A 27,764-nucleotide genomic window follows, 5' to 3' on the forward strand; every position below is an offset into this window, starting at 1 on the left:
TTGGTTGAACAGCGATTTCTTTCCCTAGGAAAGAAATTGCTGTTCTGAGGTGTCGGCAATTTCAGCTTTCGCTGAAATAGGGTTGATGAAACATCGTTCGCTGTTTTAAGCATTCCATGCTTTAATATAGACCCACAACACAGTTGGTTGAATTAAGTAAGGGTCAAACGTCAAACTCCAAGGGACCGACTATTACATAATTCATGATTCTTTCCCTTTATTTGCAGTTGTACAACTTTGGAGTTAGCATATTTAATTTCCTGAGGTATGAGGGCAAAGCCCCCAAGTAAAAGCTGTTTTTTGGTGATCACAAGTGTAAATCATTGCTTTAAATTTACAATGATTTTAGTTAGTTTATTTCAGGTACCTATGAATGTAATTCCCAATGAAGTTGTTCAGTGTTTTTTGTATTGAATAATCTGACTGGCAATTTTATATATATATATATATATATATATATATATATATATATATATATACACACACATACATACAGTCACGTATGTATATTTATATATATGTGCATATATGGGTTCCCTTCAGAATCTCAAAATCCTAAAACCTTGAAATTCATATGATTGAAGTTTTAGAATGTCAAAATTCTGAACGGAGATCTGCATACAGCGCGGAATGGGAGATTTCCCTTTTCCTTGCTGTAGCGCAATCTCGGAGTTGGTATATTTAAGTAGTGGGGGTGTGTAGGGCACAAGGGGGATTGCACCCCTCTGCAGAAACATTTAAACCGTTTTTTTATTTGTTTTGTAATTTTGATATTCCGAAACATCTATCATATGGTCTCAATCATATGACATTTGATGTTTCGGAATTTTGAGATTCTGAAGTGAATCCGCATAGATATATATATATATATATATATATATATATATATATATATATATATATATATTTTTTTTTTTTTTTTTTATAAAACATATACACACAGGTGTGTGTGTGTGTTGTTTGTCTTTTGGCTTTTCCCAGTTAGGGGATGCCACAGCGGAACTCCAGTCCGCTAATGATTGGCAGTAGATTTTCACAAACGCCAAGGTGCCAGCTTGACGTTCAACCTTCAATGAAGGCACGCCCATTTACACATGTCTTTTGAATGCCCACCCCCAACCGTGGGGAGGACATGCAGTCTCCACACAGAAGGCACTCCCCGCACTCTAGCCGAGAATCGAACGGGAGAACCTCTTGCTGTGAGGCAACAATGCTACCATTGCACCAACGTGGATATATCTTTATATATATATATATATATATATATATATATATATATATATATATATATATCTACACACACACATGCACACACATGCACACACACACACACACACACACACACACATATATATATATACATATATATATATATATATATATATATATATATATATACACATATATATATATACATATATATGGGTCTACGTTACATGGCCGACTGTTCAGAAAGTCGACTTTCATATGACCAAGACCATATGATCAACTTTCGAAAAGCCCCCCTGCACCCCCCACCCATAACTTAAATATACCAACTCCGAGATCGCACTACAGTGCTGAAGAAGGACATTTTCCTATTCCGCACTGTACGGAGATAGCGGTTCCCTATGGTCGGCTTTTCGAAAGTTGATCATATGGTCTCGGCCATATGAAAGTTGACTTTCTGAAAAGTCGACCATGTGAAGGGGACCCATATATATATATATATATATATATATATATATATATATATATATATATATATATATATATATATATGTAGATGTAGTTGTTTTTGTGGAATGTGCACAATGTCAATGTCTGTTTGCCAACACTATTTGGTCAACAGAAACAGATGGTTAATGTGCACTAAACTGACAATCCATTTATGGGGAAGTATTCCCTTTCCCTGGAGATTGTGTGATCTCAGAGTTATTATACATAATTAGCCAGGAGTCAGCAGAGATCACCTCAGCAAAAACACTTATTTTGAGCTTAGGCTACTCCATGGTAATCCTTAGAGTATGCACAGTATCTGTTGACATTCCTTCTTTCAACATTATGCATCGATTTTTCAGATACCAACATTGTGAATAATCAGCAATTAATAATAGTCCCATATATATATATATATATATATATATATATATATATATATAAATATATATATATATATCACATCTGACAAGGGTCAACTCCCGGTGTTTTCTCCTGTCTACCTGATGAATCTGGGCATCTTGGAGCAATGCAGCAATTGCCTCTTGTACACAGACAACCCTCTCCCCCTACCACCCAACACTGCAACCTGTGAGAGATGCACTTATATAGCCAAACTAGAAGCAAAGCTCTCTTCACCCAAGACTGGACTAGACAGTCAAGAGGAGAATGTAAACACTTGCACCACGCCACACTCATCACATAGTCCCTCAAAACCTACACCACCAAAACACACACATAGCAGCACAAAACACACACCTACATTAGCAAAAAACTACGGGCACTCATAAAATCGTCTAAGGCCAGCTTCGAGAGAAAAATTGCACAGGACACTAAGGATAATCACAAGGCTTTCTTTAGTTATGTTAGGATCCTGGGTGGGAATTCCCAGATATGCTCAGAATTAGTCCAAAATGACAAAAAATACACCGAACCTACAGACATTGCCAACATCCTAGCTGACAGGTTCAACGCAAACTTCTCTCCCCCTCCCCACCAAAAGGGCAAATATCTATCCCAGCAGAGTGCTGCCCCCCTGACATCTCAGATGCTCAGGTAAAAGCCACCCTCTCCAAAGCAAAAAACACAGCATCAATGGGACCAGATGGTGTCCCGGGCTGCACCCTACATGAACTCCAAGAAGAGCTAAACCCAAACATAAAACTACTGTTCAATCTCAGCCTTACTACAGGATATGTACCCAAAGAGTGGCGTACAGCAACAGTGGTCCCTCTCCACAAAGGTGGTGCCTCAACGGATCCTGGAAACTATTTCCCCATAAGCCTGACTAGCTTGGTCTGCAAAGCTATGGAAAGGATCATCATGGACCTCATAAATAAAGATATTGGGGACTTACAGACACTGGATCCTACCCAGTTCGGCTTTGTTAAGGGCAGATCCTGCCTCTTAAACCTGGTTTATTTCTTTGAAACAGTCACCAAGGCCATTAACAAGGGGAAGGTGGTCCACACAGCCTACCTGGACCTCGCAAAAGCCTTCGATACAATACCCCACTCGGGCATTATAGATAAGCTCACCAGCTTAAATATAAACCCCTATGTCACTAGATGGGTTGCAAACTGGCTCAAGAACAGAACCCACATGGTTAGAATTGCTGGAGCCATGTCAGACTCCAAACCAGTTACAAGTGGCATCCCACAAGGCTCAGTCCTGGGACCTCTCTTGTTCGGTATATATTTCTCGGAGGTACAGGCCAACACGGAAGGACTGTGGCTGACCAAGTTCGCAGATGACTGCAAACTGAGCGCCATAATTGACTCTCCGGCTGACGCAAGCATCCTCCAAAAGGGCCTCATAGAAAAAAGATAACTGGTGCCAGAGCCATGGCCTGAAGCTAAACACCAAAAAGTGTATAGTCATCCCCTTTGGCAAAAACAAAGTGCCCACAAATTACCACATAGGTGGTAATCCATTAGGTACGGAAGAAGTAATTAGGGACCTGGAGACCCAAGTTGATAGCAATCTCTCATTTAACAACCACGTGGCCAAAGTGGTTAGAAAAACATTTTATATAGCCCACCTAATCATGAAGGGATTCACATCTAGATCAGGGGAGGTCATCATGCCTCTTTACTCATCCCTCATCAGGCCCATAATTGAGTACAATGCCTCTTTTGGGATGTACCTTACCAGACACCTGCAGCAACTGGAAAGACCCCAAAAGTACCTCACCAAGAGGATCAAAGGGCTCAAACAGATGCCATATGCTGCCCGGTTAAAGAAACTCCAGCTCTACTCAGTGGCATACCGCCTGCTCAGAGGCGATCTGTGCCTGACATATAAAGCCATGTCCAACCCGGAATTAATGGATATGCTGCACCTCAGAAAATCCAAATCCCATCGAGCTACGCGCTCGAGAGACTTGAACCTCAGCACTGAAATAAATAGGACATGCTGGAGGGACAGATTCGTAACCCAGAGGCTCCCTTCACTCTGGAATAAAATCCCAGCCCAGGTTAGGCAGAGTCTCTCATTGACTCTCTTCAAGAGGAATCTTGATGAGTGGATGGGAGATCGTAAGTTTACCCCAGGTATCACTTCTGTGCCACTGTTAGACAGAGGCACAGTATACTAACCTCGAAAAAGGGCATAGCAAAATTAATTTAAAATGGGTGGCGAAAGCCAAACACACTCTGGCTAGGCTTATAAATGCCCTAGGGCAGATAGCCTAGTATGAACCTATGAACATTCATGGAGGCCCTCAATAAAAATCTGCTCAAGCAACAGAGACCTCCAAAGTAGAAACGCATGCAACCTCCACCCCCCCAACACAACCTAAATGACACATAGCCTGCAAACTCAGTGTGCCACTAAACCACAGCCCATAATGCATAACAACATACCCAAAAATTCTAGTCATAGCTGACTCTATAGTCAGGCACACTGATGTTCCACTCACCAGGCTAAACAAGGAGAAAGTTGCTGTCAGCTGTCTGTCAGGTGCCAGGATCTGCCACATAATGCACGCACTCAGGTCACTCCACAACAAGTACAAATATGACTCCATCATTGTCCATGTTGGTGTGAATGACCTGAGACTTACCTCCCTGGACTACATGAAATGAGACATGGAGGAGCTCTCCGGTCTTGTAGCCCAGGCAGGTATGACCCTAGCCCTGAGTAGCATCCTGCCATTACCCAGAATGATACCACAATACAAGGACAAAGTGATTGACTTCGACAATTGGCTAAGCTTCTGGTGTCATTCTAAGGGGATCCAGTATCTGTCTGCCTGAGATGACATGATTGACAGACCACAATGCTTTGCCAGAGATGGCCTGCACCTCTCACCCTTGGGATTCTGGATAAGGCTCTTGACACCCCTACAGTGCCTTTTTTAGGCAAGGTTCAAATGACAAATTTACCAATGTAGCAGGTACAAGCAAGCAAAATCTGAGGGTAATGCTACTCACTGCTAGAAGTCTAAACCTCAAAATGCATTCACTCGAGGCACTCCTTAAAATGGAGAACATCGACATCTGTGTAATGACAGAGACCTGGTTCATGGCTCCAAAGAGCACCCCTGCATTACCAGGCTATAATTCATACCACACCTTTAGGCCACCTAACCTTGACCAAAACACTAAAGGTGGAGGCATGTCCATATTCATTAAGGATATCCACACCTCCAGGCTAGTTGCTCAGCATAATGCATCCGAGATTATCCAAGTGCAGATAACTCTGGGCAAGACTGCAATCCAAATTGTAACTTGCTACAGATCTCCCACCATGCCCCAGGATTCCCATTCCTCATTTCTTGATACACTGGAAAATATTAGGGTACAACCCAACACCATAATAATGGGTGATTTCAACTACCCCACCATTAACTGGGAAAACTACTCATGTACCAACTCTTTTGCTCAACGTTTTCTGGAATTCATAAATTCCAGTGCCTTGGATCAGCTTATCCACACCCCCAACAGGGGCAGCAATATCCTAGATCTGGCCATTACCAACATGGGCAACTGGTGCTCCACACCAGATGTCAATTCCTCATTGGTCAGATCCGAACACAAGCTAATCAGCCTAGACATCCACATCCTGCCCCCACCCCCCATTAAGGAAACCACTGTAATAAATTCCTCCAAAGCCAACTTCAGGCTTCTTAAGACAGATGCGGCAAACTTCACAACAGCCATGCGGATTGACAATAGAGGTACAACTGCTGAATCCTACACAAATGCACTTTATAAGCACTTACACTAGTGCATGGATCATGCTATCCCTAACAGAAACAATATGCTATCCTCCAAAAAAAGGAAGCTAATCTGGTGGTCCCCTGCCATAAACAAACTCTACAACAGAAGACAGAAACTGTTGCAAAAAAGAGTAAAATCCCATGACTGGAAGACCTCCCTGGTCAGCCTCAGTAAGAAGCTGAGATCCCTCATAAAATCCTCCAAAGCTAGTTATGAAAACAAAATTGCCACTGATTATAAAGATAACCACAAAGCATTCTATAGCCATGTCAAGACTCTCAATGGCAATGCTCAGATCTGCTCTGAGTTACAGCACAATGGCACTAAATATACAGAACCAACTGATATTGTCAACATCCTGGCAGATAGGTTCAGTACTAACTTTACCCCCCCCTTACCCCCTAAAGGGCCCATCTCTATACCAGAAGAATGCAAAGTTCCTGTAATCATGGCTGCACAGGTAAAAAACACACTGTCCAAAGCCAAGAACACAGCATCCATGGGACCTGACAGCATCCCAGGCTGCGTTCTACATGAACTACAGAATGAACTGGCACCCCACCTAAGCACCATATTCAATCATAGCCTCACATCAGGCTTTGTGCCCACTGAATAGCACACAGCGATGGTTATCCCACTCCACAAAGGGGGAGCCACCACAGACCTCGGGAACTACCACCCCATTAGCCTAACGAGCCTGGTCTGCAAGGCCATGGAAAATATCATCATGAAACTCATAAACAAAAGACATTGGTAATCTCCAAACTCTGGACCCCATGCAGTTCGGGTTTGTAAAAGGCAGGTCATGTCTCCTAAACCTGATTGACTTCTTTGAAACAATCACCAAAGCTGTAGATGAGGGTAAGGTGGTTCACATAGCCTCTCTAGATCTTGCCAAGGCTTTTGACACCATCCCCCACTCTGGAATTATAGATAAACTCACTAAACTAGGTATAAATCCCTATGTCACAAGATGGGTTGCCAACTGGCTCACTGACAGAACCCACACTGTGAAAGTAGCAGACTCAAATTCCAACTTCAGACCAGTGATAAGTGGAGTACCACAGGGTTCAGTCCTGGGTCCTCTCTTGCTTGGTATCTACTTTTCTGAAGTACAGGCTAACACAGAAGGTTTTTGGCTAATGAAGTTTGCAGATGACTGCAAACTAGGAACCATAATTGAATCTCCTAATGATGTGGACATCCTACAAAAGGGCCTCACTGAGACAGATGCTTGGTGTCAAAGCCATGGCCTCAAGCTCAATGCCAAAAAGTGCATTGTCATCCCCTTTGGTAAAAACTCTGTACCCATGTGCTACCACATAGGTGGTAGTCTACTTAACACTGAAAGTGTGATATGAGACCTTGGGATACAGGTGGACAGTAGTCTCTCCTTTGATAATCACATCACCACAGTAGTCAGGAAATCCTTCTACGTGGCACACCTCATCACAAACGGTTTCTCATTTATGAAAAAAGAGATCACTGTTCCCCTCTACTCGTCACTCATTAGACCCATTACAGAGTACAATTCCCCTTTTGGTATGTACCTCACAAGACATCTACAACAACTAGAAAGGCTGCAGAAATATCTCACAAAGAGGATTACTGGCCTCAAACAGATGCCCTACACAGACTGTCTAAAAAAACTCCAGCTTTACTCCATCACATATTGCCTACTCAGAGGCGATCTCTGCCTAACATACAAAGCTTTGTCAAATCCAGAACTGTTGGACATGCTCCACTTAAAGAGATCCCAATCCCTCCGAGCTACATGCTCTAGGGACCTAAACTTTGTCACCACAATAAACAGAACATGCTGGAGAGATAGATTCCTGTCCCAGAGACTTCCCATGCTCTGGAACAAACTGCCTATCTATATTATACAAAGCTCCTCATTAGCACTCTTCAAAAAAAAAAATCTTGATGATTGGATGGGAAATAGGAAATTCACTCCGGGGATCACCTCTGTGGCTCTGCTCGACAAGGGCACAGGAAAATAATTTTCTTGGGTGGTGAAAGCCAGGGTACCTTTTTGGCTAGGCTTGTATAGGCCCTTGGGCCGATAGCCTAGTACCTACCTATGAACCTATGGCCAACTGTTTAAGGAGACTCAAGACAATGACAGAATGACCTGACTCTTAACATTTAGGGAATGTACATGGCTCCAGTCTGTAAAATTCAACAAACCATGTTTGAAGACGTGAGTCTAGCAGAAAGGAGGCAAACTCTTCAAACCTTTGAGCAGTAAGTCAAGTGGTGGCCAGCAAAATGGCAAATCAGTTGGCAAGGATAGCTGCTAGGGTAAGAGTGTGGTGGCAGGTCTGAAACAGATGGGGTGACAGGTATTTCAGGTGTAGGGGAAGAGGAAGGTGAAGAGTGGACCCAAGCAGAAAAGGTCCATATCATAAGACATATCAGGCGACACACTGAAAGGCTTTAAGAAAATTTGCTGATTAGAAGCAGACCATGAGTTGCTCACAATACAGACTCTGTTCATGGCTGCATATCTGCCCTCAATGATTGGTATGAGGATGTTACTGATATATCAAGTGGTTGGGAGGTACCCTGTGCTCTAGCAAGAAAGGAATCAGATGTGCCATGTATGAAAAGAAGATATACATATGTCAGACAACATGAGGACAACAGTGTATGTGTAGTTAGGCCATGGGTAGGTTAAGGCTGCATTCTTATTAGACAGAATAGCCAGTTTTTGAATTGTAATGGGAGAAAACTCATATGGAAGCAGTTAGATAAGGCCACTGTAAGGATTGTAAGGAAGTAAGGTTTTGAAGATAATTGTTTCAGCAAGCATTACTTCTACATAAAGAAAGTGACAGACCTCTGGTCTCTTTAGAAATGTAACAGCCAAATCAAGAATAGTGGAAGGTTGCTTCAAACAAATACAAGAAGTATGTCAAGCTGTAAAAAGAACAGAAAATGAAGATGATGCTGGAGTGGCTGGATAACAAAATCAAAAATAAAAGAAGAAGGAAACACTAATGAAGATATAACACTTACTGAAGACGACTTTTCAGAAAAACAAAAAAGTTGAGAAGGAAAGCAGGGGTTGTGCGAAAGGAAGCTGAAATAAATTGCATGTGTTTGACAAATAACATTCTATATTCTGATTCTAAATGTAAGTAAAGGTGCTTATCTTGGGAGAGTCGTATAGATACTGCGAGGTGAACATGACAGGGCCAGACCTGGAGGACTGTAATTAGGGCTTAACGCAAAACAGATGAAAAATTACATGGCCAAGCTTCAGAAGAATGCACTGAGGATAGCTGATGTTTTTCCTACTACTATGAAGAAAGCAACAAGGGATGCAAGATCTCTTGGTGATCCACCTGATGCTGTATATTAACAAGATGAAGGCAGTGCAGCTTCAGTAATGGATTATTCAGAAGATGTTGTCTTTACATAAACTATACAAAAAGTACAGTTTTGTACCTACCATAAATGTAGATGTTCGAAGATCCACATTGCTGCAGTCCTTACACTTGGGTAGTCCGCTGTCCTCGGTCGGCCCGAATATCAAAGTATAAGGCTGACGTCGGTCAAGGCGCATTTGACTGACATCAGGACGTCAGGGTACAAATGCGCATGACCGACGCCATATCCTCAGTCTTTTCTTGCCCCAGATGTCAGAAGACCCTAAAAATAAAGGTCAAAACCAAAAGACAGCAAACAACCAACCAACCACCCTTGCACTAACTATATGTACAATATATACAATATATACAATATGTACAACCCAACCCACACAACCACCTCTAACTGCAGAGGGGAAGGAGGGAGGGTAAATTGGACTGCAGCAATGTGGATCTTCGAACATCTACATTTATGGTAGGTACAAAACTGTACTATGTTCTTCATCTCACATTGCTGCAGTCCTTACACTTGGGTAGAATCCCAAAGCAGAGGTAAGGGAGGATGGCTAACTACAAGGAAGCAGGAGCTGCCAAAATGCCCTGCAAAACAGCAGTGGCAAAACCAGCCCTGGACTTAGAGTAAAGCGGCAGGTGATAATGCCTAGAGAAAGTATGCACAGAACTCCAAGTAGCTGCCTCCAAAATATCCTTGGTTGCCACTCCCCTCAAAAAAGCTGTTGAAGTGGCAGTAGCCCTAGTGGAATGAGGCCTAATCCCAGCTGGAATCTCCTTGCCATGATGGGAATAACAGAAAGCAATGCAAAACCCAATCCACTTAGAAATAGTTTGTTTTGATACAGGCTTGCCCTGAGAACTCAAAGCAAAAGAAACAAACAACTGCTGAGACTGCCTGAACCCTTTAGTTCTGTCCAAATAATAACGCAACTGCCTGTGGACATCTAAAGTGTGCAAAATCTTTTCCCCTTTATTTTGGGGATTTGCATAAAAAGTAGGCAAATGAATAGTTTGGTTTAAAGCCACACTAGAAACCACCTTAGGCATAAAGAAGGATTAGTACGTAATGATACCCTATCCTTATGGAAAATCAAGAAAGGCTCAACTGCCATAAGGGCCTGTAATTCAGAAACCCTTCTTGCAGAGGTAATGGTCAACAAAAAAGCAGTCTTCCATGATAAATATTTCAACTCAGCAGTAGCTGCAGGCTCAAAAGGTTGTAGAGTGAGTTTCTCCAACACAAAATTGAGATCCCAAGCAGGAGTAGGAGCTCTTCGTGGGGTCTTATATTCTTTGCCCCTCTAAGAAATTGCTTGAACAAAGGATGAGAAAACAATGGTGGGTTGCAATCATAGTGAGCTGAAATTGCTGCAGCATGAACTTTAATAGAAGAGAAAGACAAACCTTTGTCCAGTAACTCAGTAAGATATTGAAGAGCCACACATAAATTAGGCTCAGAAACATCAAAATCTTTTGCTGCACTCCAAAACAAAAATCTCTTCCATTTGTCTGCGTACACTTTCCTTGTACTAGGCCTCCTAGCTTCCAAAATAACATTCAAAACTTGCTGAGGAAGTGGAGGCCCCCTATGGTTCAAAACAGAATATGCCAGGCTGTCAGGTGCAGGGAGTGAAGCTTGACATTTAGCAAATGGCTGTCCTCCTGCGACAACAGGTGTGGAATCGAAGGCAAAGGCCATGGAGGCTTCCGTACCAGACTTCTCAGTAATGGGTACCAGTGTTGTTGAGGCCAATCCGGAGCTATTAAAATCATCCTTGGCTTGTCCTGTCTGACCTTTAGAAGTACCTTTGGGAGGAGAGGCAGAGGTGGAAAGGCATACACATGAAGATTGCTCCAATTGAAAGAAAGAGCATCCACTCTCCAAGCTGTGGGATGAAACCTTTTTGTGCAAAACTTTGGCAGCTGATGGTTTAGTGGAGAAGCGAACAGATCTATGTCTGGAGTTCCCCATGACACTGTCAATTTCTGAAATACATGAGGATCCAATTTCCACTCGTGGGGATCCATAATTCGTCTGCTCAACACATCTGCTAAGGAGTTCTGTGCTCCTGGCAGAAACCTTGCCTGAAGATTGAGCTGTAAACTGAGAGCAGTCTCCCACAAAATCATTGCTTGCCTGCATAGAGGATAAGAATGCGTTCCCCTTGCTTGTTGATGTACCACATGACAGTTGTGTTGTCTGTTAGAATCAACACCTGCCCTGGAAGAAGTAATTCCTTGAAAGCAATTAATGCAAACTGGACTGCTAACATCTCCTTCATGTTGATATGTAGATGTTGTAGTCTGACAGGCCACTTGTTTTGTATCCACTTTCCATTTAGATGAGCTCCCCAAGCTTTGTCTGAGGCATCTGTCGTTAAAATCTGACTCGCCTCTGACAGAGAGTCCCTTGTTTAGGTGACATTCCTGAGCCCACCACAAAAATTCCTTTTGAATGCAAGGTATTACTTGAATGACAGTGTCTAGATCCTGGCAGTGCTGTGTCCATACATTTTTGAGATACCATTGTAGCTTCCTCATATGCAGTTTGGCATTGGGAAGCACCAGAATACAAGATGCCATGAACCCTAAGGCTTGAAGGACTGTCCTTGCAGTCAGCCCGGACTGATGAGATAGCTTATGGAAGTAAAGGGATAGACTCTTTTGTTTGTCCGGGGTTAAAAAGGCCATCTGGGATGCTGTATTCAGTCTCACACCCAGAAAGCACATGTCTTGAGAGGGTACTAGACTGGACTTTATTTCGTTCACAGAATACCCTAGGCATCTTAGCACTGCTATCACATATTCCAAATGATGAAGAAGCTCTTCTTCCTTGAGCCAGAATTAGGCAGTCGTCCAAATAAGGATAGATCTGTATTCCTTTTAGTCTGAAGAAAGCTATCACTGGAGCCAGAACTTTCGTGAACACTCTGGGCGCAGTAGATAAGCCAAAGGGCAATGCAGAGAACTGATAGTGAGAAGTCCCAGCTCGAAAACGCAGATACTTTCTGCAACTTAGTCTGATAGGAACATGAAGGTAAGCCTCCTTGAGATCCAAAGTTACCATCCAATGATCTTTGCCCAGCAGAGGTAAAAGCTGCTGCAACGTCAACATTTTGAACTTGGGAATGTCCAGATAAGTGTTGAGGATAGATAAATCCAAAATTGGTCTCCACGTGTTCCCCTTCTTTGGTACTAGGAACAGGCGAGAATAAAATCCTAGGCCCACTTCTGGCAGAGGGACCGGCTGTATGGCCCCTAGTTGGAGCAACAGAGAAACCTGTTTGTGAGCCTCTATTCTTTGTTGAGGAGGAATGTCTGGCATGCCTTTGAAAGGAGGCAAGGTATGGAAATAAAACCTGTAGCCGTGGTGTATGATATCCAAAACCCATCTGTCCTGGGTAATTAAACTCCAATTTTCTTTGAAAAGTGCCAACCTTCCTCCCAAAGGTGCTGCCAGACGAGCAGGCTCTGGCAGCTGAAAAGGTAGGTCATTGGGTCTGCTTACGAAAGGACTGACCCCTGCCCTCACCCGAAGCCTGTGCAGGAGAACTCCCTGTTCTAGGCCTGAAAGAGCCCTGGGCTCTGCCCTTACCACGTCTAGATCTACCCCTAGACTGTGAATCATAAGAAGGATACGTCCACCCTTTAGTAGGCCAATTTCTACTAAACTTTGGAGGCTGGACCTGCAAAAAATCTTTAACAGTCTGCATAGACTTAGCCTTGTCTTCCATTTTCTTTAAAACTGTCTCAACAGGAGGACCAAACAACACGTCAGATTGTAAAGGAGCATCCAAAATCCTTGTTTTAACATGTTCAGACAAATTCTGATCCCTCAGCCAGGCGTGCCTGCGAAGAACTGACCCAGTGGCAGCCACCCTAGACGAGGCCTGTACAGCATCAAAACCACATTGCAAAGAATGCTTACCCACCTGTTCAGAAACATGCACTAAATCTTGCAACTCCTTACAATCAATACCTACTGCCAGAGCATCAACCTTAGACTTCAATTGTGAAAGGAGATAATTTTGGTATTTCAACATGTGAAACTGGCAATTCAGAGCCCTCATAGCAAGAGTGGAAGAAGTATAGACTTTCTTTCCCCATCTATCCAAGGCCCTAGCCTCCTTGTCTGCAGGAACTGGATTCTTAACAACAGAAGCCTTAACACCTTTAGGCCCCTGGCTAACAGTTTCTGGGTCTGCCCTGGGACTCTTAAAAAGATACTTATGAGCTTCAGGCACCCTGTAATACCTATCCGGCTTAACAGGAGCAGGAGGCAAAGAATCAGGATTAAGAGAAGCTTCTGTAAAACATCTTCCACTACATCCAAAACAGGAGGTATAGCCAAAGGCCTATGCTGGGGTAAAACAGAAATTCCCTAAGCCTTTTCCTGGAATCAGAGAAGTCCTGACCTTCCCACTTAAAATGCTCCCTCATGGAATGAAGAGTTTCTGAAAAAGAAAAATCCTCAGGAGGAGTAGCAGAAGGAGTAGAATCATCCACATCAGAATCAGAATAAGGAGAGTACTCCTGCAAGTCTTCAGCCGAAGACTCTGAAACATCTGAAGCCTGCTCAAAACCCCCCAGCTCAGGCTCCACCCTAGGTCTCTTATCAGGAGGGGGCATAGAACCCCTAATCAAAGTAATCAAATCTTCTGCCATTTTAAGCATATGCTTCTTGGGCACAGTACCTGAAGAGCTAGGGGTAACACCAACTGAAGCTAAACCTGGCCTGCCCCTAACAGAAGGAGAGGGCCTAGCCACCTTAGGAAGGGAGGGGAGTATAGTAACATGAGAAGCCCCCTCAGCCTGACTAGTCTCCTGAGAGGCCACATCTTGCAACAATAAGGTCTCACCCTGGGAACACAAAGAAACCTCCGGTGGAGCCACCGGCTCCACTGACACCTCTAAAGAACCGGCGTCTGGTACAGACGGTTCTTCTAGCCTAGGCTTAACTGCCTTGTCCTTGCGCTTCTTCGAAGAAGCGGGCGTCGGAGCATCCGACGGCATTTTATAGTTGCACCGCTTCCCAAAGACTAACCTTGCACAATCTAACCTTCTCTTTATAGTGCGTTTATTAAATCTAGCACAAGAGCGACAGCCAACAACGTCGTGCTCAGGCCCTAAGCAAGGAATACACAAAGTATGATAATCTCTATGCGGTATCTGTTTCCCACAAGAAATGCAATTATTAACTTTTTCTGACATCCGGTAAATGACTGAGGCAAGAAAAACTAAAATATTCCCCAACGGGGTACTTAGCCAACTTTGAACTCGGTCTGAAACTTCTAAATCGAAAAATCTCAGAACGCCAACCGGCACTTGCAATACTGCTTCTGCATCGGACCATGCGGCAAAAAAGACGGAGGATATGACGTCGGTCATGCGCATTTGTACCCTGACGTCCTGATGTCAGTCAAATGCGCCCTGACCGACGTCAGCCTTATACTTTGATATTCGGGCCGACCGAGGACAGCGGACTACCCAAGTGTAAGGACTGCAGCAATGTGAGATGAAGAACATCTGCATGTGATTAAATGCATATGATTTCATCATACATTACTCTTAGGAGGGTGTGAGGAAGGAAAGGAGCTCATTTTGAAATATATATATAGACACACACACACATGCATACACATGCATATATATATATATATATATATATAGAGAGAGAGAGAGAGCGAGAGAGAAAGAAAGAGAGAGAGAGATAGATATAAAACATGACATCAACAGAAATATTCTGAACATGGTACTGAAGCATAAAGGATCGGTTACTGGAAATAAAGAGCTAACATACAAGGAAGCAAGTCTCTTTCACTAAAGTACAGTTTTGTACCTACCATAAATGTAGATGTCCGAACTGGATAGCATCTGCAGTCATAACAACTGGGTTGTCCTGTCGTCAGGCAGCCCTTCAGTCGGCCGGATTCCAAAGTCGGGTCCGCTTCGCTGATGTCGCACTTCACCCGGCGTCATCTCTGTTGGTCTTGGTATAAAAGCATCAGCCGCCATTTTCCTCAGTGTTTCTTGCCCCAGATGCCAGTAGCCCTCTTGAAGGCTAAAATTTGGATAGATGCCAATGTTTCCAAAAAGATAGAGGTAAACACAAAATAAGCATGTATGTACATATATACAAACAAATACACCATAAAGACTCCCCACCAGCTAGCTATTAGGAGGGTAAACACCCTAGAGTACCACAGAGGGAAGGAGGGAGGGTAATCCTGACTGCAGATGCTATCCAGTTCGGACATCTACATTTATGGTAGGTACAAAACTGTACTATGTCCTTCATGGATGCATCTGCAGTCATAACAACTGGGTAGAATACCATAGCCAACTAGGGGAGGAGGATAAAAGTAGATTATGGTGTGTTTAGGATCCCTTGCAGTACAGCAGTGGCAAACCCTGCTTGGGATCTGGAATACAGAGGCAAATTATAATGCTTGGCAAATGTATGCACGGAGGTCCAAGTAGCCGCCTCAATAATGTCTTTGGTTGCCACTCCTCGTAAGAAGGCTGTGGTAGTGGCTGTTGCCCTTGTAGAATGAGGTCTTACGTTCTGTGGAATTGGTTTTCCATGGAAGGAGTAACAGAATCGTATGCAATTTCCTATCCATTTGGAGATTGTCTGTTTGGAAATAGCTTTTCCTTCCCTTCCTGTTGCATAGGCTACAAAAAGTTGGTCAGTCTTTCTGCTATTTTTTGTTCTGTCCAAGTAGTAGCGTAGCTGTCTATGTACATCCAAGGTATGCAGTATTCTTTCCCCTCTGTTTTGTGGGTTGGGAAAGAAGGTAGGTAGGTGGATTGCCTGGTTTAAAGACACTCTGGATACCACCTTAGGCATAAATGTAGGATTAGTCCTCATGGACACTCTATCTTGGTGGAAGATTAGGAAGGGTTGCACTGCCATTAAGGCCTGTAGTTCTGAAACCCTCCTTGCTGAAGTAATTGCCAGTAGGAAAGCAGTTTTCCATGACAGGTGTTGTAGGTCTGCTGTTGCTGCTGGTTCAAAGGGTGATAGTGTCAACTTTTCTAGCACAAAGTTTAAGTCCCAAGCTGGTAATGGTGGTTTCCTTGGAGGTTTTACATTCTTGATTCCTCTGAGGAACTGCCTGAGCAAAGGTGCGAAAAACAGGTGGATCAAAGCTGTATTCTGCTGAAATAGCTGATGCATGTATCTTGATGGAGGAGTAGGACAGGCCTGAATGAAGAAGTTCGGCCAGATACTCCAGAATGTTAGGCATATCTATGTTTGACACATCTTTTCCTCTTTCCGTACTCCAAATGACAAACCTTTTCCATTTTCCAGCATAGTTCCTTCTTGTTGAAGGTCTGCGTGCTTCAAGAATAATGTCTTTAACTCTTTGGGAAAGTTCTGGATTAGCTGCTGCTATGTGATGTTCCATGCAGTCAGTTGCAACGTTTTTAGGTTTGGATGTATGATGCTGTAGTTGTTCTGAGTTAACATCAAAGGCATCAGGGGTATTGGCCACATATTGTTCCGAGACATGCTCCTCAGCAGTGGGTACCAGTGTTGTCTTGGCCAGTTTGGAGCTATCAGGATTATCCTTGTACGTTCTTCCTTGATTTTTAGTAGTACTTTGTGTATCAAGGGAAGAGGTGGGAATGCATATGCTGTTAGGCCTTTCCAGCTGAAGGAGAGCGAATCCACTTTCCATGCTAGTGGGTGGAATGTCCTTGTGCAGAACTTTTTGAGCTGGTGATTGAGGGGTGATGCGAATAGATCTATCTGAGGCATTCCCCATTTCTTTGAGATGGTCTTGAAGATGTCCGGGTGCAGCTTCCATTCGTGGGCATCCGATGTGGTTCTGCTTAATATGTCTGCTAGAGTATTTTCTTTTCCCGGTACAAATATTGCCTGTAACTGGATGTTGTAGCTGAGTGCCAGGGTCCACAGCTCCAAAGTCATTCTGCATAGGGGGTATGAATGAGTGCCAGTTCTTTGAAAATAAGGTTAACTTTCCGCCTAGAGGAGCTGCTATTTGTTCCCTGGTAGGCGGATTTAGGGTTAAGTCACTGTGGTTGTGCTGATGTAGTGGCAGTGGTTGTGTCTGTGCCTCTGTTGTTACCTTGCCACTGTCGTCCTCTGTAGGCACCTCCTCTGGATTGGTTTCTGCCTCTGGAACGTCTATTCCTGCCCCTTTGAAATTTTGTGGAGTCAGGAAAGGACCAATTTTTGGCAGGCCAGTTCCTGCTAAACCTTGGGGGTTGAACCTGCAAGAAATCTTTAACCGTTTGAACAGATTTTGCCTTTTCTTCCATTTTCTTCATAACCTGCTGGGCAGGTGTACCAAACAAACTTGTCTTATCCATAGGAGCATCTAGCAACTTAGCTTTAACATGATCCGGTAAAGCTTGCTCCTTTAGCCATGCATGCCTTCTTATCACTGTGCCAGTCATGGCTGATCTAAATGAAGCCTCCAGTGCATCATAGCCACATTTTAAGGAATGGTTGCTAACCTGTTGTATGTTATTTACCATTTCTAATACATATTTCTTATCAAGAGATTCATCAGTGGTTAGTTTTTAGTTAACTGATCAAGCATAAACTCTTGGTATTGTATCATGTGAAACTGACAGTTTAAAGCTCTAGCTGAGAGAGTAGCTGAAGTGTAGACCTTTTACCCCATCTGTCTAATGACCTTGCTTCCCTTTCAGAAGGAATAGGCTTTCAAGCTATGGTCGCGGCTACTGCCTTGGGACCCTGGGATATAGTTTCGGTGTCTGCAAGTGGGGCCTTGTAAAGGTGGTGATGAGTATCTGGCACCCTGTAAAATCTGTCTGGTTTGGCAGGTGCTGGGGTAAAGAATCTGGAGCGGAGCAGACATCATTGAAAGCATCATCCACCACAGAGAGAACAGGAGGTATAGCTAAGGGCCTGTGCTGTGGGAGGTGCAGAAAGGTCCTAAGTCTTTTTCTGGAGTCTGAAAAATCCTGTTGCTGCCATTGGAACTGCTCTCGCATGGCATGTAAGGTTTCCCCAAAGGAGAATTCTTCTGGAGGGGAAGCAGCTGGAATGGATTCTTCAGCATCAGAATCTTCAAAATTGGAGAAAGGAGCCTCTGGCTGGTCAGTTATGTCTGATTCGTCAGCAGAATCATCAGAGGACACTGGCTCAGGGGCTCTGCCCTAGGTCTCTTCTCTGGGGCTGAGAGGCCCTGTCTGGGTGAGATTGAGATCCTCTAATTAATGAAATTAAATCTTCTGCCAAAGTAAGCATTTGAGAACTAGAAGAGGGCCTGGTTGTGGGGGTTTAACAGGCACTGTCTTAGTAGTCTTGGCTGCTTTAGCCCTGGCGAAGGCCTTAATGGACATGGCTGCTGGAGGCCTAGCAGCACCACGTGCTGGGGTAGAGACATCCAAGGGAATGGTGTCTGATAAGTCAGTGGCAACCACCGTAGTGGATAAAATTTCTGAGGCCGATTCAAGAGTGGTAGCAGGGGCCTCAGTTGTAGAGATAGGTTCAGCTGTACTTTGATCAGTTTTCTCGGTTTCGGCTGAAACTGAGACACTCGCGTTTGCTTAACCATGGTTTCGGCGAAACCGCGGACCGCGAGTGTCGGTCTTTATCTTTGCGTTTTGGCAGATTGGGTAGTCGGAGGATCCGACGGCATAATGTACGCAAAATCAGAACCGAAAAACTGTTCTGCAAACTCCGACCGACGCCTAAGCGTTCGTCGGTTGAAAGAAGCACAGGCCGAACAGGCTGCTACGTCGTGGGCTGGGCCTAAACAAGGCAGGCAATAAGAGTGGAAATCTTTATGAGGTATTTGTTTCCCACAGGTTAAAAATTATTAACTTTTTCTGACATCGGCTGAGGCAAGAAAGAGTCCCCAACGGGGTACTTAGCTTTAGAAGTCTTCGAAGTAGTATTCGGTAGAAGTAATCTCCGGATCCGACCGACCGGCACTTGCGAACAGCTTCTGCTTCGGGCGCCACGCGGCAAGAAAGACTGAGGAAAATGGCGTCGGCTGATGCTTTTATACCCGAAGACCAACAGAGATGACGTCGGGTGAAGTGCGACATCAGCCGAAGCCGGACCCGGACTTTGGAATCCGGCCGACTGAAGGGCTGCCTGACGACAGGACAACCCAGTTGTTATGACTGCAGATGCATCCATGAAGGACATCATAGTATGTTCCTTATTAATGCTGAAAGATAAATTATTGTGCAAACATTGCACAGCCTTAATGCAAAGTCTTGTCAGGCAGGCAGGTAAAAATAATATGAAGAAAAGAGCACTTCACAAAAAAGTACCCTGGCAATATATGGTAAGGAACAAGACATGACATCAAACCTGCCAGGACATGGGCCTTCAAGACAAGTGGCTCAGATGTGGGGTCAGCTGAAAACAAAGCATCATATGAGAAAAGAATGTCAGCCTGTGCCACCTGGCCAGAAAGGAGACGGGGCTTAAAGAAAGACATCATAGTGAGCCAGAGTTCATGGAGGAGGAACACCAGCTCTATACAAGCTGCACTTCATCTGTAAATACAAAGATGTATGAAGTTTGAAAAGGTGACTTGCACTAAAGGCAAAGGAAATGGAATGGTACAGTCGAATAAATCTGGAATCAGGCTAAGTGAATAAAGATGAAAATCAAAGAATTTCATACAATACCTAAAGGTATCATTTAAAAGAAATATGGTATTGTCAGTAGCAGTCTTACTACACTCCCTGATGGAAGCTTCATATCTATAAAACAATGAGTAGTCTTAATTTATTATAATACAATATCCATTAACAGGCTTACCTGTTCATTAATGTATTTATTTAAACTTTGTTCACTTGGTTAGTCCCACTAAGCCAATAGCCTCTTTTCAGGAGAGACCAGAGGTGGTATTTATACTGACTAGGAGAAATTTAGCCAGGACACTGGAGAACTTAATCTACTCTTTTCTATAAATGCCATGGGATCTTTTACTCCACCTGAGCTATCTCCACATCAGGCAGATAAGGCTTGGTTTAACATATCGTCTGAAGGACAATATGTATGCACGTATTTATTTCACAGACTGATGAATGATACTCTCTTCTTCTACAAAATTGTCTAATCCATAAGTTTAACATCCAAAAAAGCAAGTAACAGTGAAGGCTCCATAACCCACACTCCTTACTAGAGTTCATGTAAGGGATAACCTTCTGTTCTCTGAACCGCCATCTAAAGTAAAATAAAAAGGAACATCTTTGCTAGCCTAATGGCACAGGAGAAAAGCTCACATTTGCAACTCTGGTGGCTCAGTCTCAGGTGGCATCTTGAAGTTGGAGCAGGGAAGGAGGAGGAGTCCAAGCAGACAGTGGCCAGCTACCCTTTGCTCAGGGTAGGGTGGTTTTTCGTTTGTGTACTGTAAATGAAAAAAAAATGAAGAAAGTGTCTCATTCTGGTTATAGAATCACAAAGTTTACTTAAAATGTATGTTTTGCATCAGTGCATGATGCTTTCTCAAAACATGCCTGAAATGCCCTTTAAGTCGTTGAATGTCTTTTTATCACTTGATTGGATGAAATAATTATTTATTTTACTTATATCTCCATCTGTAGTCAATGCTCATAAGGTATCAGAGCTTCTTTTCATCTCTGTCTTACTTCTGTCATTATAGCCTGTATTGTTATTGGGGATTAGAAGTAACATACAATGCTTAGTTCTATGGGAGAAATAAGATTCATAAGTTCGTAACATCAAACCATATACAAGCAAAGCTTTGATATGCACAGCAGGACACAGAATCTTGTACTGTTAGGATATGATTGTGACATCTGATTTATACATGATAGTATTCTGCACACACAAATTACTCTGAGATAGCTCTCATTATTCATTATTTTAATGCTTCTATTCATTTTGATTTAAATGAATGTTTTTTCTGCCTGTTGTTTCATTGCTTTTGTTGCAGCAGAATTACTTGATTCAAGTGTTTCTGTTAATGTTTAAAGCTTTTGCTTATTTTTGTACACTGCTACCTTTTCAGCATATATCACTGCCTAACACAGTGTAGGAAATCATTGTAACCAATAAAGAATACAGGTTAGTAAAGTTCATATAAATCAAACAGATACATACAATGTTCACACTAACACACTCAAATGTAAGTACTCTGTCTTTAGTAGTGATGATTTTTTTATTGAACAAAGCTCAGCTGGTTCCACAATGTGGTCCCTAAATCAGTGATTAGTTTTCATGCTGTTTACTCACTCTTAATCTTTTACTTTCTTTATTAGGAAGGCATAAGTACTTGGACAGTACTTTATAAACAGATTTTCAGCCAAGGTATTGCTTCCTGCTACAACCATTTTTTTTGCTTTATTGTTCATATAATTATATAAATGTAAACCGTAGGAGTCTTCAAATTTGGGAATTTCTTTCCAGACTTCAAAATACTTTTCCCACGCTGTCCAGTGAATTGGATAAAAACGAGATGGATGCAAGAAAGTCAGATTCCTGGCATCACATCTAAAATCTTGTACCTTGTTGTAGTGTGGAAGGGGGCATGATTTCTTTACCACACGTGTTATTAAGGTAGGACCCTGATGGCCCCAAATGCCACCATTGTAGTGCAGAACAAAATCTGTCATGCAGTCCATAATATATGAATGATGCTTTTGAAATCCAAGCACTCCATTGGAGACAGAATCACTTGATTCACTAGCCAAAAAATTTTCTTCAGGTATTTTTTTAGTGCTAATAACATCAGTGTCAAAATAAAACCCTCCATTTTTCCAGAGAAGCACAAGTCTGTAGCCATCTGAAGTGGTTTGAATCCAGTAAGGTTCTTTATAAACTTTATCCTGTAATAAACAAGAAATAAAGTAATGCAATGTTATTTTCTTAATGCTTACATATAAGAAGAGTGATGCAAGGAAAGTTAAGGGATGGAAGCAGCTAGAGGCAACTAGTTAATATGACAGCTTCTTTAAGGACATCAGTACAATTTTAGTGCTCCTATTGTAATTTTGAAGCCCATATATATACATACATCACCCATGAAGGAAATGATGGCCCAAGCTCATGACTAGTTCAACTGCAAAACTACAGAAAATAATTCTATTCATATATACCAGATGAGTCACATACTTACCTCAGCTCTTTAGAAGGCACTTATTTAAATGCAGAACAATAATAATAACTAACTAACTAACTAACTAACTAACTAACTAACTAACTAACTAACTAACTAACTAACTAACTAACTAACTAACTAACTAACTAACTCACTAACTCACCAAAGAAATAATTATGCATTAATGTAAGCAAAATATACTATTGCTGAAAATATGAAAATCTAAACACTCTTTTCTACCAACAGGTTTTTTCACCAACCTCTACCTTCTTAATTTGTATAATTACTTCTGTGGTATCTATGCATTTCGTGTACAAAATACCCACAATACTGTATTTTATCATTTTTAGCAAAAGCGTACCAGAAAAATCCCATACCATAGCACATCTATCAGTTTTCATATAAACTCTTGATTGATGACATAGTAGCTATTACAAAATCTTCCTGCTGTGGTTATAATAATGTAAACAGTTAGTAAGTGCTGTGATATATCTCTTCTCACTCCAGTAATATGTGTCTTCAATGAGACACTAGTGTCTAGTGAAACAACACTGAGGCCTCTTCAATCACAATGACCTTCTGTTTTGGAACAGTAACTTTCTCTTTCATTTCCTCATCCCAAATTAGTGTTGTTTTGGGTTCTTCTGCTTGTTGAATTACATAATTTTTGCCACACCACACCTGATTCTCATCTGCTGGAGAGTTTGTGATCCTTGAAGACCTCTTCTAGTAGGAAAAATATTGTTTATATACAACACAGAGAATATTTAATTATACAAAAACTATAGATATGTTTGAATGATTGCAACTGCAACAACAAGGCATGCTAAGTATTGGCTAAGGCATTGCTATCTTACATTAGTCAATTAACATCTAACCACAGAGTTTCATCTGCTGAAGCTGAACCACAAAATGAAGGAAATATCTGCAAATGATCTAAAAGGAAACTCATTTATGTTCTGTAATCTGTCGACTTAATATGAGATTTACCCACATTTTGAAGATAAGTTCTATTATGCCATACATCACAAACCAAAATAACAGCTCCTATGCATTTTTGCCTTAAAACAGTATGAAACTGACAGTTATGGCAGAACTTAGAAGTTTTTGCTAGTTTAGTTCGTCATAACAAAATTTAGAAACTTCAATACAGTTATCAATTGGGAAAAAAACTTAAGACATCAGTGTTATTAGTGAACATTTTATGAGATGTACAATGTAGTATCTCACACTTTTACATCATGAATAATCAGGATAGGCCTGAATAAAGAACTGAGAGAAAGTAAGATGCACCTACAGTCAAAGCTTTACTAATATGTGCATCGACAGAAGGGAAGGCATCACATTACATACATCCCAGCTTGCAGCTGTACCCATATATAAAGCTGTAGCACCTCATATAGCACATTTACAATTCTAAGATGTCAATACCTATTTTGTACTATATTAGCATGTACTGTGTCAGAACATTAACAAATATAGTAAACAAGATATTAATGTTTTTAATTAATAGGAAATTCAATTCCTTTCAGTACTGTTACTTAACATATTCATTATATTTAATAAGATTCTTTATGAGCCTTCTTACCTCTTTTATAGCACTTTATAGTCCCTGCTTCATCCCTGGTCTTTCCCAACATCGCTAGATTCAGTCTGAGAACCTAAAGGTGTTCTGGGGGTCATGGCTATCACCTTTAGCCAGTGGTATTTTAAATTAAGATCTACCTGTTATGCCCCCCTCACAGTACAGTGTTTGTGGTTATGTTTGAGGGTTGGGTATGAAATGGGGCAGTCACCTCACTCAGCAGCAGCTCAGCCATGCCCAACATTGTTGTCCCTCTTTGGACTATACCCCTCATTGTGACATCCCCAGTCTCCACCTGGAATCACCACAAGAAATGCCCATTTAACTGCTCCCCTGCAATGATTGCACCCATATCTCTCCCCTGCTGCTCCATCAGTTACCTGAGCTGCTAATTAAACCCAGGTCAGCTGGGCTGTTGTCAGTGTTTTATCCCTCTATGCCATCAGAGCAGCTTGTGAGGCTTCCATGGGTGGGAGGATGACAAAATGGTTAAGGTGTTTACCTTACAGACACAAGGTGCAGGGTTTGATTCTCACATGGGGTAATTGGCTAGGCTTCAAATGGTCCAAAAGGGCAGTTAGCCTAGTACTAACCTATGAACCTATAAAGGTGTTCTGGGGGTCATGGCTACAGCCAGTGGTATTTTAAATTAAGATCTACCTGTTATGCCCCCCTCACAGTACAGTGTTTGTGGTTATGTTTGAGGGTTGGGTATGAAATGGGGCAGTCACCTCACTCAGCAGCAGCTCAGCCATGCCCAACATTGTTGTCCCTCTTTGGACTATACCCCTCATTGTGACATCCCCAGTCTCCACCTGGAATCACCACAAGAAATTCCCATTTAACTGCTCCCCTGCAATGATTGCACCCATATCTATCCCTTGCTGCTCCATCAGTTGCCTGAGCTGATAATTAAACCCAGGTCAGCTGGGCTGTTGTCAGTGTTTTATCCCTCTATGCCACCAGAGCAGCTTGTGAGGCTTCCATCTCACCTAATGTACTGAGATAATTAAGGTTTTCAAGGCAATGCATTCATGAGATCCATGGTGGTCTGCATGGCCACAAATCCTCTTACTTCAAGTTATTTATTAACAGTTCTGATTTTTCATTTACAAAATTAATGGTTCTGATTTTCCGTGACAAATAACCATCACTACAACTTTTCTGCTGAAATGCTTTACCCTGCAGCTGTTTTTAACTCAGTCACCAGTTTTGTCTATGACACTCTGAGAGAATGATAAGCACACTAAAAATATTTGGACATATTAGCTAGTTTCACAGATCTAGACTGGTTATTAATTTGTAGAAAGTCACTGTTTCTCTTAAGAGCCTTTGCCATTATTGGCATTCTGGTCAAAGACCTCCTGTTCCTTCTTTACATTTGTGAATCAGTACTTTGTACCAGAGATGATGCAAACTTATACATTAACCAGTCTGACAGCTGGTGCAGAGGATTAAAGTTATCAGATGTTAATGAGCTGCTTTCTGTAATTTAGGGTTTGATTCCCTCAGTCTCTATTAGCCTACCATGTGACTCAGTACATTATTTAAGAAAATAATGGTTTGGGGCAATTGGTAAGTTGGGCTAGGGTCTTCAATAGAGTTCTGGACCACATGCCTAATAGCTATCTGTGAAGGTCTGACTTTAGACATCATTTTTTTATAAGTACCATCTCTTCATTGAAGTTTTAACATTGGTTAGTATTTTCATCATAAATTTTCTTTCTTTTAGAGAAATTCTGTTATTTGAGGTTAGATTTCTGTCAATTTTATATAGTGGTCCAACAAAACAATAATCATTTCAGTATGGACACAACAGTGGGGAAGACTAATTCATTTCATTGATTGCTTATGTCATATAATAGACAGACTTCATTAGAAAGTATGGCTTCAGCGATTTGCAAGAAAACTACGTTTTATGAGGAACAGACCACAATATAAGATAAAAATCTGTACATTCTCCAAAAATCTGGAGAGTTGAGAGGTATGGTATGACTCATAAATTGCAGTTACAGTAGGTGTTTGAATTCAACACTACTGTAGTAGCCTTTAGGCTATGTAACTTGTGTCTTACACAAGACACAACAACCACCCGGCTTCCAAAAGTTCTGGTTCACTCCCATACTTCCACTCCGACTGCTAATTGATTAACTCTGAGGAGGGGAAAAACAGCAATCAGAGATGAAATATCTTCAAAATGTTCTTGCTCTAAAGTATACTCATCCTGAACTAAGCAAACAAGAAATAACTCCATGCGCCATTAAGAGGATGATGGGTGAGTGCAGTTACTGCAATGATGAGGAATTCGAACACCTACTATTATGAGTAAGTGCAACTTACACAACTGCACTATGTTCATCAATTCTACTGCTGCATTAGCCTTCAGGCTATATGGGTTGATTACTAAAGCCTATTCAACCATGTACAAAGTATGAGTAATCACTTCTCCATGGTTCTGAGGGTTAGGATAGAACACAGAATGATTGATGGCCTGATTCAATGAAACTCTGAAATAACCTTGTGTGTGAATGAGGGATCTGTTCTTACTGTTACTCTAGCTCAAAAGCAGACCATATAGAGTTAACCCACCAAGAGAGCTAGCAACTCAGATATGCATCTTGCAGATGCCCAAGCAAAGAGAAGAATAGTTTTCCATGTAATGGACCTTAAATCTGCCTGATCTGCAGGTTCAGACAGAGATGTGATTAACTCTTCTAGCAGAAAGTTAAGCTCCCAGGGAGGAGCAACTTGTTTACAAGGTGATCTCAGATGAAACACTCCTATCAGAATCTGTCTTACTAAGAAAACATTGAAAAGAGGGAGAAGGATCCATGGGCAGACATAATGAAAGGGCTGCAAGATGTACCTTGACAAAGTAGTATGAATGCCAGAGGCTAGTAACTCACACACATATATATATATATGAGAACCAGTGGTACAGTCCCAGACAGGGCCCTGGTTATTGGGTAGGCACCAACTAGAAAATTCTTACACTTTGTCAAGATAAGATCTTCTAGTAGCAGGATTTCTTCTCTCGCTTAGTACCTGCTGCACATCAACTAAAAAGAGGTGCTTAAAAGGTATCAGAGTCCAGGCAGATCATTTAAGATATTTTAGATTACAGTATACCAAACTCCCCCTGTCTTATGTGACTAGATCCAGATAGTGAGGAAGCCTGTGGTAGTTGTCTTTTGCCAATTCCATAAAAAGGGTGAACCAATATTGCCTGGGCTGAAAAGGGGTCACCACAAATATTTTGGGGAGTTTTGAATCCTCAGAATTATGCTGTATATCAGCGGAAGGGGAGGAAATACATAAAGATACATTTTCCTACAAGGAAATGAAAAAAACATTTATAAAGTCTGTTTTGCAAGTTGACCAACAGATCTACTTGTAGTGATCCCCATAAATGGATCAAGAACTGGAAGATTCCCTTATTCAAATAGCATTAGCGAGGGTTTGTCCTTGTCCTGCTCAGTTTGTCTACCACTGTGTTTTGCTCTGATGGAATGTAATATGCTTGTAGGGTTAAGGAATGCTTCCAAGTGATCATAGCAGCCTGTATAGAAGGTGCAACCTTGTGCCCCTTAGCTTGTTGATGTAATTTTGTCTGTAAACAAGAGATAATGAAGAGATTAAAAGGCATGGATCACAGCCCACACCTCTTTCAAAATAATATGCTTTATTCTGCCTGAAGAACCCCTCAGGCTTTCCATCTTTATTTTTATAGGAACTATCTTCCAAGGAAACTCTGAGATGTGTGTGGATTCATAGTAACTTGGAG

At 41.9% G+C, this 27,764-nt stretch overlaps 2 protein-coding genes across 3 annotated transcripts in view; both read right to left on the reverse strand.

Moving 5' to 3' along the window:
* Window positions 1-27,764, reverse strand: part of POLD2 (DNA polymerase delta 2, accessory subunit) — an 818,333-nt gene that overhangs the window by 294,529 nt on the left and 496,040 nt on the right. The window lies entirely within an intron of this gene.
* The window catches only part of LOC122812006 (alpha-1,4-N-acetylglucosaminyltransferase-like), a 194,880-nt gene continuing 188,073 nt past the window's right edge, over window positions 20,958-27,764 (reverse strand). The window contains exon 3 of one of the 2 annotated variants that reach the window (XM_044084218.1): window positions 20,958-22,123. In XM_044084218.1, the coding sequence (XP_043940153.1) occupies window positions 21,533-22,123 (591 nt within the window). In that variant the 3' untranslated portion in view covers window positions 20,958-21,532. The remainder of the gene's footprint in view (window positions 22,124-27,764) is intronic. The other variant, XM_044084219.1, reaches the window with a different exon arrangement.

The sequence above is a fragment of the Protopterus annectens genome, chromosome 9.part0 (assembly GCF_019279795.1).
Source record: "Protopterus annectens isolate FY-2018-M chromosome 9.part0, PAN1.0, whole genome shotgun sequence".
Taxonomy (NCBI): Eukaryota; Metazoa; Chordata; order Ceratodontiformes; family Protopteridae; genus Protopterus; species Protopterus annectens.